General features: G+C 29.9%; 3 protein-coding genes across 6 annotated transcripts in view; 1 reads left to right on the forward strand and 2 right to left on the reverse strand.

The window, feature by feature from the left end:
• LOC118186045 (outer mitochondrial transmembrane helix translocase-like) overlaps positions 1-2,221 on the reverse strand; it is a 52,227-nt gene extending 50,006 nt beyond the window's left edge. The window contains exon 1 of the mRNA XM_035356030.2: positions 1,954-2,221. Coding sequence (XP_035211921.1) covers positions 1,954-2,115 — 162 coding nt within the window. The 5' untranslated portion in view covers positions 2,116-2,221. The remainder of the gene's footprint in view (positions 1-1,953) is intronic.
• A 386-nt stretch (positions 2,222-2,607) lies between these two features.
• On the forward strand, positions 2,608-8,255 carry Polr2L (DNA-directed RNA polymerases I, II, and III subunit Rpb10). The gene is made up of 2 exons (XM_085812190.1): positions 2,608-2,890; positions 8,083-8,255. The coding sequence occupies exons 1-2, from the start codon at positions 2,796-2,798 to the stop codon at positions 8,189-8,191; spliced, it is 204 nt and encodes a 67-aa protein (XP_085668316.1). The 5' UTR covers positions 2,608-2,795; the 3' UTR covers positions 8,192-8,255.
• Positions 8,256-13,913: 5,658 nt separating this feature from the next.
• The window catches only part of LOC118186046 (tetratricopeptide repeat protein 5-like), a 44,570-nt gene continuing 42,035 nt past the window's right edge, over positions 13,914-16,448 (reverse strand). For all 4 annotated transcript variants that reach the window (XM_035356035.2, XM_035356032.2, XM_035356031.2 and 1 more), the window contains one exon: positions 13,914-14,118. In XM_035356035.2, coding sequence (XP_035211926.1) covers positions 13,999-14,118 — 120 coding nt within the window. In that variant the 3' untranslated portion in view covers positions 13,914-13,998. The remainder of the gene's footprint in view (positions 14,119-16,448) is intronic.

Raw genomic sequence — 16,448 nt, forward strand, 5'->3', positions numbered from 1 at the left:
AGTCGCTCATTGGTTCGTTTTATGCGTTTTTTGAAATGGCATATGTTGCAACGAGAGACGTGGTTGCAAGAGGGTCTGGGAGATTATTTTTAGTGGCTGTGCATGATAGAAATAAGGATCCGCTGATGCAATGTATTAAAGAATGGATTGAGCCTTGTACAACTATTTTTTCGGATGGCTGGAAATCTTACAAGGATTTATGAAAAGGTTTTGAACATTTATTTGTGAACCATAGTATGAATTTTGTGGATAGCGAGTCTGGCTGCGATACAAATACCATAGAGAGTACGTGGTGGCATGTTAAAGCTACGTACTGCTGTCCGAAGAAGCTTCCCATTATGGGAAGTGCATTTTATTTTATTGTTTTTATTTTGTAGAATGTTATGTTCATTGTTTTTTAGTATGAATTTCTGTTGTTATTGTTGATTTTTGAATTATGCTTGAAATGTAGACAAAAAATTTAGATAGTAATATGGCACCATGGAGTTTCTCGGCAAACTTTTTTGGCGAGAAACTTGTCACCAAATTTGGCAACCTGAGGGTGCATACAAGAATAATTCCTGCTTTTTAAATACAGCCGGCATTCTTCTTTGCAAATAACCGTAATAATTTGTGGAAATAAATCTGGTAGAGTTAAAAGACTTGTCAAATACTTTTTGTAATGGAAGAGCCGTGTATGAATTGAAAATGTTCAAGAATCGCAGTATTGTTATTCGTATCTATCTTTTGCTTATGAGGCTGACTTTTAAATTTTTTAGTGTGAGCTTGGTGGTTATTGATTCTAATGCTAATTTTGTTCTTGGTCTGCCCAATATAACTTAAGTGACATTTATTAGAAGTGATTTTGTAAATATAATTAAATGTTTTTAAGTGTTTGTTGTAGTTTTTTAGTGAGCAGAGAAGGAGTGGTATTTAACTTACAAGTTTTTCAGAACAGATTTTTACATTCGATTATTTCAATTGACTTAGCTCATTACTGAGCTCTTACTCATTCTTTCAATTACTGAGCTCTTATATGTTTCTTTATGTATTTATATACATACATGCATGTACACATATATACATTACCGATTCCGGTCCCAATAACAGAAAAGTACCGATTTATGGGTACATGAAGCAACAATTGGTCTGATTTATTAATGATTTGACTACGAGAGGTACGCATATAGTAGTTCACTCAGAAAAATTTAATAAATATGTGTGACAAAATGAAATAAGAATTCAACTGTCAGGGCCATCAGTGGGGTACACATCATTTTCATTCACATTATACTGAATTCAAATTGCATAAAAAATTATCATTGTATCCTAGCAGAGCCCACACCTTTGACGCGCCCCACTTATATGGCACACATGGATGTGTACACGAACAAAGTCAAGGCAATGTGCAGTGCCAATTTCGTGCAATTCTGAGATTTTTTTGAAGTGAAAATAAGTCAATGTGTACATGGATACCGAGTTTCTGCAATTCTTTGACTTGTTATTTTCAAGTTGGCGATTTTGAGAAAGCACGAAGCAATTGGTGATTTTGCACTTTCCCAGTTTGTCGCCAAGGGTGTGGACTCTCCTATTATTTTATCAAAATTCTACACTATTCAAACAAATCTTATTGAAAATGTCGGTAAAATCCTAGTATACGGTGCAGCCTTGGCGCGATTTTGAAAATTATCGCCAACACCAAAATGACCCGTTTAACTACTCATCGTATATGTCCCGTTTACTGCTCATCATAAAGTCGCCCCTTGTGCACCGGATACTAGGATTAAACCAAAACGTCTATGTGAATGAAAGAATACTGCAGATTTCATCATATTACTAGGTTTGAAAACTTTTATATAATTAATTGCGTAATAAATTAATATTTACCAACTCAGGCTACATGAACATTGCTAGTCACATATGTTACGACAATTTTTTTTTTTTTTATTCATTAAATAGTTAAAATTCTATTACCCTTTTTTGGGCTTCAAGTTTCTGTTTTCTAGTTGGGTCGATTGCTTTCACTACCCAGCGAATTCCAAAATATGTAAGTGCTCCAAACAGTGTCAAACGGAAAACTAAACCTATAACTTCATTTCTACTTATTTGAGAAGTCAGAAATTTATCTCCAGCCATTATAAAACAGTACTTTAGTTCTAACGTTCAAAAACATACACTGTTCCCATCAGTCGGCTACCACGAATGATGCAAAATCCTGAATTCTCAGCGTGCATCACAAATCGAGAAACCAAACGCTGTTGCCACTATCTTACAGCTAAATTCCTTTTCCCTATAAATTTCCCTCCAACCAGAATACTTTTCTCAATATTTCAAAATATGCAGCCTGTTTTGCATAACACTATAATTTAAAATTTATTAAAAATAAAAATTTAAAAAAAAGATGGAAAGAAAATTACTCTACTTTCAGGATTGAACAGATTAATGAATTTTTAAAAACAACCATTTTTCAGAAACAAGATAGATTCTCAACTATCAAGAAAAGATATGCATTTAATCGTAGACATCGTAATACATGGATTAATATTTCTGTATCTAAGTTGGAATATTTTTTGGTATAAAAGACTTTTTCACCTTTTCAGAGGGATTTTTATTCTCTACTTGGAAGTTCTTTGTCAAATTTTAGCAAAGAAATTCCTTAAAATTTGGCAACATTAATTAGAAGCATGTAATTCTGGTCGAGTGTGTTTATTGCGTATTTACTTTACTTTTTTATATCATCTGTTCGCAATATTGTCAGCGACATATTTTCTGTTCCTAAGCCAACTTGCTCTTTTTTTCAACTCGCATCTACCATAATGATTATACCTATTCGTTGTTTTACCTGCGGAAAGGTTATTGGTAATAAGTGGGAAGCATATTTAGGATTGCTACAAGCAGAATATACGGAAGGGTAAGTGTTTTGTTAAAAAAAATATATATATATATATATTTGTAAAAAAAATAGTAACTTTTTATACTTATCGTGTTATTGTAACTTAAGTATTTGTTTCATAATTTAATAATTGGAGTATAACCAAATTTTTAGTATTCATTTTAGTCCTGAATTGCAAAGAATGACTACTGTATTTGTTTAAATAATTTCATTCAAAGATTTTCCAGTTAATTTCATACGATCATTAGCACTATAAATTAATTATTCTCTTAAAATATGATAATCTGTATATGAAACGTTGGTATCCATTGATTTTCGAAGATGATTGGTCACATTTCAATTTTAAGAATTGATGTCAGACATACATAAAACTGAAAATACAAGAAATTATTTACCTTTAAGTATGCGGTTTGTCTAGGCATAGTGGAAGCTCTTAAATGGACCATGTAAAATATCGAGCTTAAAATTTAGTATTTGTTTAAATAGGCAAGGTTTTGCAGATGCAAATAAAATCTTAACAATGAACGCGCAAACAAAACAATAAACGCGCAAATTATAATCTTATGATACTATTCTAATCAAAATAGTAAATTATTCATTTGCTTGAAGGAAAGTTTTCTTAGACCCTGCACAATTTCCGAATCTTGTCATCCTACTTAACGATAATAAAGGTCATTTGAATTTTGTAGGTTAGGTTTTAATTTGTGTATTATAAAAACAGTAATCATCAGAAATTTTGCTAAAATGGTTAGTTCAAAATAAAGATTTGGGAAACCATTAAAGCTTCTCTCTCAAACATACTGCATTATTTGCAGAAATATTGACAAAAATCAGTTTGTTTAAGCATACAATAAAACTTTTTTCTATTGGCAATTGTATCTTCCATACAATTATGGAGTTGTTTAAAGTAATCTAATCGGCTGAACCAGAGGAAGAGGAGAAAAAGTTATCTGTCTGAATTTATCTAATTAACTGAAGTTTTATCTTCGTTGCTTGATTACCTCAAATTTGGTAGTTTTCTAGTGATTTGGATGCAAGCCTAATTTCAAAGATTTAATTTGGAATTTATTAGAATTCACCCCCCCCCTTAAATTCCTAGTTGAATTTTTATAAAACTAGCTTGCGCAAGCAGCTACCTAGAACAGTTATAATAATATTTATAATTTTAATGAATCCAGCTAATGAAATTTCATGCATCCAGCTAGTAATTAATAATTGAAATAAGTAATTAATTGACTGGTGGGTCATACTTAAGTCTCCCATCAAGCGGTGTGCATCGCTGGTGGGTCATCAAATATTCGATCAGATGCTGCATACTGTTGCAAAATCGCCATCTGAAGAGGCAGAGATTATTTTTTATCTGGATGTATTTCTCTTGCTTCCATTTACAGATTCATCAGATGAATCGCTTATTTCCGTATCCATGTAATGTTATTTTTATGGGTAGAAATTAATAAAGAAAAAATGCTACGGTACTACTCTCATATGCGCCTTCAGGTTGCCAAATGTGGCGATATGTGTTGTGCACTGGTTTTTGGCATGATTGCGTGTTCTGCGATGGTTTGTTTTGGGGGTGATGTTGGTTTCTATGGCAACCCTTTTTACGTGGAAACTTGGAATTTACTATTGGCAAAATTTTAGTCACGTGCCTGGTACAGCTATTTTTCGGGTGGCTGGAAATTCTACAAGTATTTCGAAGAAGAAGGTTTTGAACATTTATTTGTGAAAGATAGTACCAATTTTGTGGATAGTGAGTCTGGCTGTCGTATAAATATGATAGAGTTTACGTGGCGGCATGTTAAAGCTACATTGGCTACTTATATAATCGGAAATGTGATTTTAAATTTTAGTTTGTGCTTTATATATTTTTCCATGATTGTTCTGAAATGGGAGAAGATGCTTTTAACAAATGTGTGGTGAAATTGTTTTGGTGATGTTTGAAATTGGTATTTCTGCTGTTCGAAGAAGCATTCATTCATGGTAAGTGCATTCTATTTTATTTTGTAGAATGTCATGTTCATTGTTTTTTTAGTATGAATTTCTGTCCACTTTGTTGCTTTTTTAATTGATTGAAATTTATTTTAGTTTATTTTGCTGATTAGTGTGCAAAACGTAGATTTTTTTTTAAAGTTTAAACAGAATGCTGTGTACATGGTGTTCTTTGAAATTTATTGTTGTTACGTTAATTTATTAAAGCGAGGTGCTTAGTTTTTTTGCGTGTGTGAAAAACCACGTTTTTGGAGACATTTTAAGCTTAAGGTTCGAAATGTAAACCAAAAATGGGTTTTCATCCGCAGAGAACCCATTGGCGCTTCGAGAAAGAACCCTTTTGGCACCGTTGCAGTTTTACTCGCCAAGGATGAGCCGAGCCGTAAGCGTGATATTTTGTAAACGTGGTTTTTAGTGATGTAAATTCAAGTTAGCAGACAATGGTAGTAAAAATTCACAGATAATAAGTATGTAGATATAAAACTAACAGGTTAAACGTGATATACGAAAATAAATTTCTATTAAATTCAAGTTAGCACAGAAAACAATGTGTTAAACACAACGGGAAGTAAAAATTCATTTAAAAAATAACAATTAGTATTCTTATATGTATTTTCTCTAATTCATATAGAATACTAATATTTCTATTACAAATGTCTTTTTTCACTATTAAGTACTTTGCCTGTTGATTGATGTATTTCGGTAAGAGCCATGCCCATGTAATAAATTAATGAATGCATGACCTTTAATATATCCATTTTACATAGTTTTAAGTATTTTTCTTTTTCAAGTTACTTGCATACAGCTTAAAGCATTTTACGTTGAAACAAATACCTATCCTTTTTCATAATATATTTCACAATACAAATAACCGTCAACTGTAATCAAATTTTCTTCAGTAGCATTTTTAATAAAACTAGAACTTTATACATTTAAAAATTATTATAGGGGTTGGAAACCTCATGGTTCTGCGTGCTTACAGCTGTTAATAATTAAGAACATAACGTTAACAGCCATGTTACAAATTAGTATTCACCCCTCCCGCCATAATTTCTTCCTTTGATCCCGAACTGACGACCCGAGAACCGGCATCTTTCGACGAAAACTTCTTTAATTATGCGAAAATATTTCTATCTATTCGTTGTTAAAAAATTCAGAAAAAATAATAATAAATAAGAGAAAAATAATATAAATCTTCAAATGCGAACAACGACAACCTTCGCATAAGCGAATAGGATAAATTAGCTAGGTTACCAGGTTTGAACTATTATCGCCAAAGTTGGCGATGTTTACATTTACCGGGTTCTCTGCGGAAGTGCTTCCCTAAAAATTTAGATAGTAATATGGCACCATATAGTTTCTCTAAAGAAATTTGTCTCCAAGCGAGGGCATATATAAGAGTAGTTCCCAATTTACAAAGCACATACTTTTTGCTGGGTGAAAAGTTAGATATACTGTGTCTAAATAAGCAATAGAACCATGCTGCCAGATGAATTCGAGCGCCATCTCACGGCAAAAAACAAGAAAATTGACACCAGCGTGAATGCATTACACCAAAATGAACTTCTTATGGTTGTGTTACAACATCATGCTTATTATTAGCATTAAATCAGACTGTTTGGTTACCATGTATATGTATTAACCGTATTATGAGCTCTCGAAATTGCTCGTTTATTAAATTTTTTTAGGGGAAAATTTTTCTAAAGTAGTGAAATATTTTGGTTACTTGAGCTAACTACTTAGTTGAATGCTGGATAGACAGGCTTTATACATGTCGTACATGGGAAAAAACACATGCTTCATAGGAAAGTGTCAAAATCTTGCTTGAAAATAGGTGTAATGCAAATGAAGAATGCATTTGTTTTGCTGTAATAAAGATTCATTTTATTATCAGAAAACTACAGGGCAATGAAGTTTGTGTGAAATTTCTCAGAAAAGCAGAAAAGTTCTATTGTTTGCCTCAGTGAGAAAAATATATTTTTATGGACCATTAGCTTTACTTAATGTTGATCCATTCGCATTGGACAATGGAGTAATGCACATTATAAACTTTCCAAAAGTACTTGAATAGTTATTATTATTCTGTAAAAAAAGATCTTTTGCCTGTACAGATTATTAAATAAATTTCATTTTACTTTTTTCAAAATGACCATCTCAGTTTTAGTTATGTTCATTACAAATTTGAAATACAGTCAAAAGTCTTTAATCCAGACTCGTCGGGACTTTGGCGATTCCGGATTATAGATCATCAGTTTAAATCTGGTAAGATGGCATGCAGAAATTATAAAATTAAAAATATGAAACCATAATTTATGAAATAAAGAGCAATTATGATCCAAAGGGTATAAAAATTTACAAAAAAAAAAAAGCGTAATATTTATTTGTTTACTTTTTTAAACATTTCTTTCAACGCGCGCATGCATAAAGCATACATTACGCATAGTCGAAGTTAGAAAATTACAACCAGAAAACTATTTGATATGTATTCGTGATATTTATAATGACGAGGAATTTGATTTAAATCATGTCAAAAACGGAGTACATCGAGATGAAATACTACATTTAGTACGGAATTATAAGCCAAATAAAATAAAAACATCTGCCCTGAAGCTAAGGATAGTGCTGACAGATCAACTTCCAGTTCATTGCGTGCCGCGATGCGCCCCCCCTGAGCAGCATGAAATTGATAAACAGATTTTGGAATGGTTAGAGAAAAAAAGGATATGCCTTTATCAAATTTTTGCAGCAATTCCATTTTTTGTTTGATGGACATCGAAACATGCTTTCGCTTTGTAGATCCAGCATCGGAAATTCTATTTGACATAATCGAAAGTTCCAACTTACTTTTATAAAATTGCTCTAACAGTCTGCAAAATATAATAAGCCAGATCCAGTTCGAAGATTAAGGAGCAACGCAATCTGCAACATTAACTGAAATAGGTAATTAGATAATTTTAGCTTAGCTTATACTGTCTGTTATACATTAAACGTGCATGCGTAAACGTATTATGCGCATCCGCAGAAAGTTGTTAGCTTTGAGGTCCAGATTAACAACTTTTGACTGTACTTCCTTTAATTCACGAAAAAAATTAAGTGAAATTTTTAAAGCATTAATCATATAAAATAACAAGTTTTATGTGCTGAAAAATGAAATAAAGCATGGAGTGTAATCTTAAAAGTATAATATTACTGTTTAATTATTTTAATATAATTTATTGCAGAGATGCTCTGGATGCCCTAGGCCTGAAACGTTATTGCTGTCGTCGTATGCTTCTTGGCCATGTCGATCTTATTGAGAAATTGCTAAATTATGCCCCACTTGAAAAATAATTGTAACATATGAATTCATTTGTATATTGTAAATAAAACATTTTTTGTCATTATCTCCAGTAAATGATGCGATTGATTTGTTTTCTTCTTCTGACGATGATGAAATTTTATATTTACTTAATTTCAATCACACTCATTTTGTATGTTAGATAGAATATAAAGAAATGATCAGATTATTTACTGTATACTTGTATAACAAATAAAACTCATTTTTCATCAAAAATTCAGTTTTTTTTTTAAATGTTTTCTTGAAGTACTGCATAATTTTCCACATTTTTAATTTATAATAAAACTACTGAGAAAAACTATTCATATTAGTAAGAATTCTCTTTTCTAACTATTGTATTCACGCCTGATGGTATAAAAAATCAATTCATGTGTATCAGAATATCCACATATCTGAAACCATTATTTGAAATACTAAATTTTGGAGCAGTCTTAAAAACTCATCATATTCTGAACTTAGTATTTAATATTACACTCAATTTAAACAATTTCAATACAGCATATTTTCATAACTAATCAAAACTTTAACTAATTTTTTCTTGCCATGTATTTAAAATGAACTTGTTTAAGTTTTTAGTTTGTATATGGTGTTTAGGTATCACTGTTGAATAAATTCATTCAAGTTTATTCAATAAATCTTGAAGTGTTTTTATATTAATACAATGGGTTTGAATACAGTTGTGAATTGGAGGTTGAAAGTAATCTGTAAAGCATCTTTTCAGACATATACATCTTAAAACGGGTAAGGGAAAAGGCACACATATGTGTTACCCTCATTAAAATTAGTTTTGGAGTGTTGGTATTCTTTCAAACTACCATAATATTTACTTTAAAAGTTTGTGATGAGTTAATGATTAGTTGTACATCAGAAAGGGGGGAATGATATTCTGATGTCCGATAAAGGAAAATTGGGGAACTGGTAATAAATTCACTGGTATACGTAATGACATAAACATTGTCTCAAGAATTGTGAAACAGTTATGCCATCAAAAGGGCATAATTACATCACAGATAAAGCTCATCCTTATTTTTATTTTCTTAAACTAGTTCTTATAACCTTCCAAGTACAAAATTGCTGGACTCCAACTATGGTAAGTATTAATTCAGAAGTATGTTAGATAATGTAACAGCTTGAGGCATTTTTGTGCAGTACAAATCTTACTTTTCAAACTAAATTTGCAAACAATGCAACATGGACAATATTTCATCTACTAGTGAAATAATACTCTGAATAAAAAAGAAACTGTAAGGCACAGAAATTCGTAGAATGCAATAAAGAAATGTTGCCAAAATAGTTATAAATTCTGTTCAACTTTATAGAAGCTATTAAATGTAATTTGATTATTAATTTAACAGAAGTTAATGGATTTGGAATTTATTAGCCATTCCCAACCAAGCAGTAAAATGTTTGGTTCCAAAATTCTTTTAACTTTGCAGTTCTATCCCAGTGTGTAATACTACAGCTTATCAGCCGTTATCAATTTTATTTCAGCAATGCACCATATTCAATATTATTCTTTTTAAACAGGTAGCTGAGTGAATATAGTTATTTTCTTGTAACATCATATTGTAACTTTCTGGATTAAATCATTAATATGTAGTCATTGAAAGTAATTAGAACTAGACTGTTAAATCCACAGACCAAAATTAAGTGGAATGGTCAAATGACTATATTTGATTTCTGAATGATTTTGTGCATCACGAAAAATAATACAAATGACAAAATGCAATAAAAATAGCACACTGAAGGGGGAAAAAAGCCTTTCTCTGCAGGCATTTAAATTAATGTGAAGTTATATAAACTGAACATGGTTATTAATCAAGTTTCAAGTAGATGACAAAGAACATTATTTTATTCTGGATTTGACCTTTAATTTGCCACCCAATTTATTTCTTTGAAGTTGTCACCTTTATAATCTTTCACAAACCTGTATGTATTAAACAAAATAACCAAATTTACAATAAAGTTTTACTTCACAAATTGGTGTTAACTAGAAAAATTACCTCCTTTTTTTTATTATTTTAAATAATGTTGAAATGCATTCCAAACTACAGTTGTTTCTTAAAATGCACTGAGCTTTGCTCTTGAAATCAACAGCAGACAAAAGGGTTTAATTTTGCTAATAACTAGATTGGCCAAAAAATTCATTCTAATTTTTGTTTCAGTGGTAAAAATGAGAGACATTTTCATTTTTACCACTTATTTTATTGAATAATGCATTCGCTCAAATGCAAAATGAATAAGGTGAATACCAATGAAAATTTTAAATTAGGCAAAAAAGAACCTTAGTTTGGTATAGATTTTGAATAAAAATTCTTTACCTTTCTCAAAATATTAAAAGTCATTTCTGATGTCGCTTTTTAGTCTAATGTTAAATGTATTCATTACTTACTACCTTCTTCCATCAATCGGACAATTTCATAATTCTTTTTTTCCAAACTTGTATCTTTTTTAACACCTTGACTGATATGTGCATCACAGACGATTCATGACTTTTTTATTGTTTGAAGCCATGTGAGTTACCAGTACTTCACAAATACACAGATTTATATGGTTAAAATTATTCCTAGGGCCTCAGAAAGTTGTTCTGTATTCTTGGTCTCCAGTTTCTAGAACCTTTATATCATAAATTTTTATGATTTTAATGTATATTTAGCTGCCGTAACTTTTAAATAACTGTTATTTCTCTGAAGTACTAATCTGATTTTTAGGATAAATGGAATAAGAAAGTATTAGAATTTTTAAAAAAAATGGTCCGATAAGAGTATTTTATCAATTTGGCTGTGGCAGTCAACGTGTTAAACGTGCTCCATGTATCATTAGCAATCTTCTAGAGCAATGAAACTCTCCGTTAAGAGAATTCTATTAAGACAAAAAATAAATGAAAATTCAAGAAAACAATGTCTGTTAAATCAGTTTACCGACCAAGCTGTATATTTTTTTTCCATCATAAAACAAATATGTGCATTATCCTGATGGAAGATTATACTTTTTTGTTTATTAATTCCGAAACACTAGCTTTCAGTTGATCTAACCGGAAGCAATATTTATAAGATTTAATTATTTAGTTTTTCAGTCTGAGTTCATAATAGAAAACTCCTTCCCAATCTCGCATTATATACATAACTATACAGGTTGTGACAATGGTTTAATGTGGTTGGTGACAATTCATTTTATTTGTTATTAATCTCTCATTTTTTATCACCTGGTTATAATTAGTTTTAATATGTTACAATTTCAATAGAGAGTTAAAAGATATTTATTATTAATTAACTTGGAACCCAAATTTCAAAGTGATGAACGGAACTAAAGCGATATCAATGATTTTCAGCCAACAATGCGAATGATTTTTGTTTAAATATTTTGAGTGCAAGCTGTTTTTCCTGTGTGTTCTCAAAGTTTCAATTTGACCTCTCTATTTCAACTCGTCTTTACTAAACTTCAAAAACCACTTTTCATATGTTCATTCAGTCACTGCAACTTCTTCATACATTGCATAAATTTGTTTCAGCATTTTATGTTCACTTTTACTTTTTTGGAAATAATAAGCTACAGATCACTTTTTAGAAGAATTTTGATAAAGAATTTTTTTTAAATAAAAACTTTTGGCAACAACTTGTTATTTTAAATGAGAAATATCATCTGCTACTTTTAAATTTATTCTTCTTTCAAAATGTTGCATGTAACCAAGCTGCAGATTGAGGCAAATGTTTTTCTGGTTTTCGAAAAGAATTCTGAATTGCGTGAATTTTCCTATTCCATAATTCAAAAACATTGTGAAATGCATGGTATTAAAATTTCTAAAAGCAATATAAGCAACATTATTAATCAGAAAGGGAAAACTTATCAATCATTGCTATTACATGACATTGAAAAAAAGACTCCCAATGAATAAATACCCTGAAAAGCTATGTACAGTTTCTAAAGTTAAATCGTTGGTAATAAGAGAAATGCCACTTACATGGAAATCAATTGCAAAGGCTTTAAATACATCTGTAGCAACAATAAATAAAATAATAAATCAAGATTTACAACTAAAAAATGTTAAAACTCAAAATGATCAGCTTTTGCCAAGGCACGTGGCTCAATGCAGAACAATTTGTAGAACCCTGTATGAAAACTATTTAAAAGGACATAAATGAAAATGGGTTTACTTAAAGGGCACACACCTTTCATTGTGTGCTTTTCTTTGCCAAAAGAAAAAAAAAAAAGGCATGAACCATTAATGCAAAGAAAGTTTCAGTAGGGGGGTTATGATTCTCTTACAGGGTAAAGCTAAAAATACAAACAATGCAATAAAAATGTTAAAATCAACTTAATGTACTATCAAGAGGAAAGTTTTACATTTAATACTTACATAAGAAATTCCATCTCTCAATCCCAGTGACTTTCAAATAGTGAAATTTCATCGTGATAAATCAACAAGTCGTACTTCAAAAATGACCACTGCATTCCTTGAAACAATGAAGACTGATTACGGGTATTGAAAATATACTTCTTCAACATATTCCTGCGAAGTAACCTTACTCCATGGACTTTAATCTCTTGAAAAAAGCTCTAAGCATAAACCCACCGTGATTGATGGATTCTGGATAGTAGTGGAAATCAATACCCTTGGAAATTTTACGAAAAGCCCTTCTCTCATGGAAATCATGATGCAGAAATATAGTCCATAAAAAAGCTAACAGATCGAATATTTAAGCAATAAAAATATTAATACACTTTATATATTAAATATTAATTAAACAGCAACTTAATCATTCTAAAAAATGTGTAAACATCCTCTGTATAATAGGCAAAAAACATTGCTTATGTCCAGTCATTTTATACTAAAATGCTTTCATGAAAGTTCATCAGTTTTCGAAAGTATTTTTAATGGATACTGACATGATAGCTGTGTTAGTACAATTTAATAAAGCTGTTTCAAATGCAGTAAAAATAAGCAAGAGCTCCTAGAGAAAGTATAACATTTTTGGCCTATCTAATACTATTATCCAAATTGGTGTTTAATCTTTATCCACTCCACTGTTTTGAATCCTTTGAATGATTTTAATAATTAAAAAAATATCAAAAGGCCACTTGCCATCTTAAATAATAATTAAAAAAAAAAAGTAAAATAGGTCGTATTGGAGTTCAAAGATTGTTCAAAGCTACTGATGACACTTTTCAAATTGACAAGTCAAAAGTAATTAATTTTAGGTGCATTAAAATACATTTCATATACTACTACAGAATTTTCATTGCAAAAATTTCTTTAAAATGAATTAAGAAATGTTAAAAATGTAAAATATTTTCTTAGTAGAAAAGTTACATCAGATTTTTAAAGGAGTCAATTTATTATTGGATGTTTTCAGTATTGAACAGTCTAATACTTATAATTACATTACAAACTGTTATTCTTTGATGGTTTAATACAAATATATAGTGACAGCTTTTATATTCAAAAAGTAATTCTGAATGATGATGATTTTATTTAGAGAAAAAATATATGGTGACAGCTTTATATTATTAAAAAAATAATGTTATATGATGATGATTAGATTTGGTGCATTAATTCTAACTATGTTATATTTTTAAATGTCCCTAGAATTTAAGATATTTTAACCAACAATGAAAACAGCACATATCCTCTTATAGAATAATTACGAAAATATATATATTTAGAAACCAATATTAAGCTATGTAACATTAAAAAATTATGAATAATAAAGATACTTATATTTTATAAATCATAAAAAAACGAAGTTTATTATGCATCAGAACATAGCTTATAAATGCAATGAGGAATGTAATGAAAATATTAATCATTCTTTAAAGTAACAGAAAGTCTTGGAGCAGCTAACACATCTCTACCCAACTTTTTTTTGTTTACTTCTAATTGCAAAGGACTATTCACTCGAACAGTTGAGAATGTAAATACCTGATGAGAAGAAAAATCCATTAATAAAAACAGAATTATTATATGAAACAGAAATTCAATATCAATGAATGCATACATAAGTACCTTTTTGTATACACAAACACATATATACACTGAATACAATTTTTTAGATTCTAACAGTGAGACTGGACATGACTAATATCTTCCCATCTTCTTCCAAATCTTCAAGAAGAAATAAAATTTTGCTTAGCATATCGTACTACAATCCTGTTATCTACATTTTTCCCACTTGGAAATAAATAATAGAAATTTTTCAAAAATAAATGTCAGCAAGACATAAAACAAATAGCAGGTTTAGGTATTTAAAGCTGGGAAAGTTTTATCTTCATAAGCATTTTCTAACTGTAAAAACAATATTTTAGTTATTTTCTTAACAATTCATTTTGGACTATAAATATGCACTGCACATTGCATATTTAATTTTTTTAGCATAGCAATTGTGCAAAAACTAATGATTTTATCTTTATTCGATCATATATTAGGAATTTTAACTTCCATTTTCTGTGTATATGAAAGAATAACAGAGCAAAACAAAGAGAAAGTAAAAATATAAGAACTTTTAAATGACATTTAAACAAGCATTATCATGACACTAAAAAAAATTAGCTGATTTGAACATTTTTTTATCAGCAATAATGGCAGGCTTATTTATTAGCATGTTTTAAACAAAATTTGATTTATGTAATTAAAACTGACATGTAATAGTGATTTATTTAATTTTTCTTTGGGACCTGTGTTGCATGTATATATGCAGTTAAGTTATTTAGTGGTATGCATATAAATTCAGTGTTTATCATTAATAAAATATCTTAACTCTGTGAATAAGTTGTTGAAATAATAAGATATAAATTAACCAATTTTATAAGACTTAAAAAAATTCTGTAACTTTTGAGCTGATGTACTTCTGATTGAAACTGTAATAATCAAGATGTTTTCATTTGACACTTTTATGATTACTTTCAGTGCTGAAATATTTAAATGTTTCTTCCAGAAATGTATGTAATATTCAAACCAAATTTCTAATTGATTAATCTTTACAGTTTTGTTCCATCATTTACAACTTCTATGATTTACAGCAGGGTTTCTTAAACTTTTTACGTTTTTGCGACCCCCAGGACCCCATAATATTTACAAAAATTTTGTGGGATCCCCATAAGTATAGCACAAATCCGACACAAGCGTGAGTAAAACTGTCAATTTTTTCACTTGTACTGTAATATACTACTGCAGTTTTAGGTCATTAACTTTAATTTCTAATTTTAATACATAGAACAATGTGGAAATTTTAAATAAGTAATAGACGAAATGACAGCGTCATGTGCAAAGCAAGGAAAATGAACGTTTATATTATAAAAAGAATACGTCAAAACATTTTCGCTTTTTTCGTCTGTATTGTCTTATCTTTATCTATTTTCAGATATATTATGTAAAATTATTTAGTAATTGTCAAATTATTATAATAAGTTAAAGAAATATCAAAACTGCTAAAATTTTTGGCGACCGCCTGCTGCAGGTCCTGCGACCTCACCCACAGTTTAAGAAACCCTGTTTCACAGCAACTGTGAGCAATATTTTCATTACACAAAAAAACGAGGTAGAATTAAAATATTATAGGGATGGGAAAAACTGAAAATCATATGTTTGGGTGCAGAAATTTCTCTATTTTATTTCTAAAAATTGGGGGGAAAATCTAATCTAAAAATTTATCAAAAAAAAAAACTTTTTGTTTAATACATTTCTAATCACGCAACATTTTATGCCTATTTCAAGAAACATGCATTTCTATGGCATGATAACTAAATTTCAATTTCTTCACCAGCAACTCTCTCAAGTTTGGACTTTTTCCTGAAATTAATTCATCAGTAAATTTGCTCTAATTTAAATTTCTCGGTCGCAATTATTTCTACAAAACAATCTGGATCCCTTTTTAATCATTCAAGCTAGTTTTAATCATTTGGATAGTAAGTTAATTTTATATTTTAAGATAATTACTGTTTTGTTAAAGAAACTATAATGGGTAACAAAAATGGGCATAAGATGAACAAATTTGCAGAACTATAGTTTCAAGATTATGCAGCTGAAGAAGATTCTGTTAACCTTTGAAATATAATCCTGCAAATTTACTCATATTTTGGCCATTCTTGTCACTCATTAACAGCTAGCTTCGTTGATATTTGTTCAGCAGCGTGTTCTTTTTGTTCTAATTACTGTTTATAACTCATTTGTCTTCTCTTCTTTTAATGGCTTCAACATATGACACATATAGTAATAATTACAATTGTACAATACTTAATCCAAATACTGCATAG

Source organism: Stegodyphus dumicola, chromosome 2, assembly GCF_044657685.1.
Source record: "Stegodyphus dumicola isolate Sdum_Otavi_A_Nest chromosome 2, ASM4465768v1".
NCBI classification, from domain to species: Eukaryota; Metazoa; Arthropoda; class Arachnida; order Araneae; family Eresidae; genus Stegodyphus; species Stegodyphus dumicola.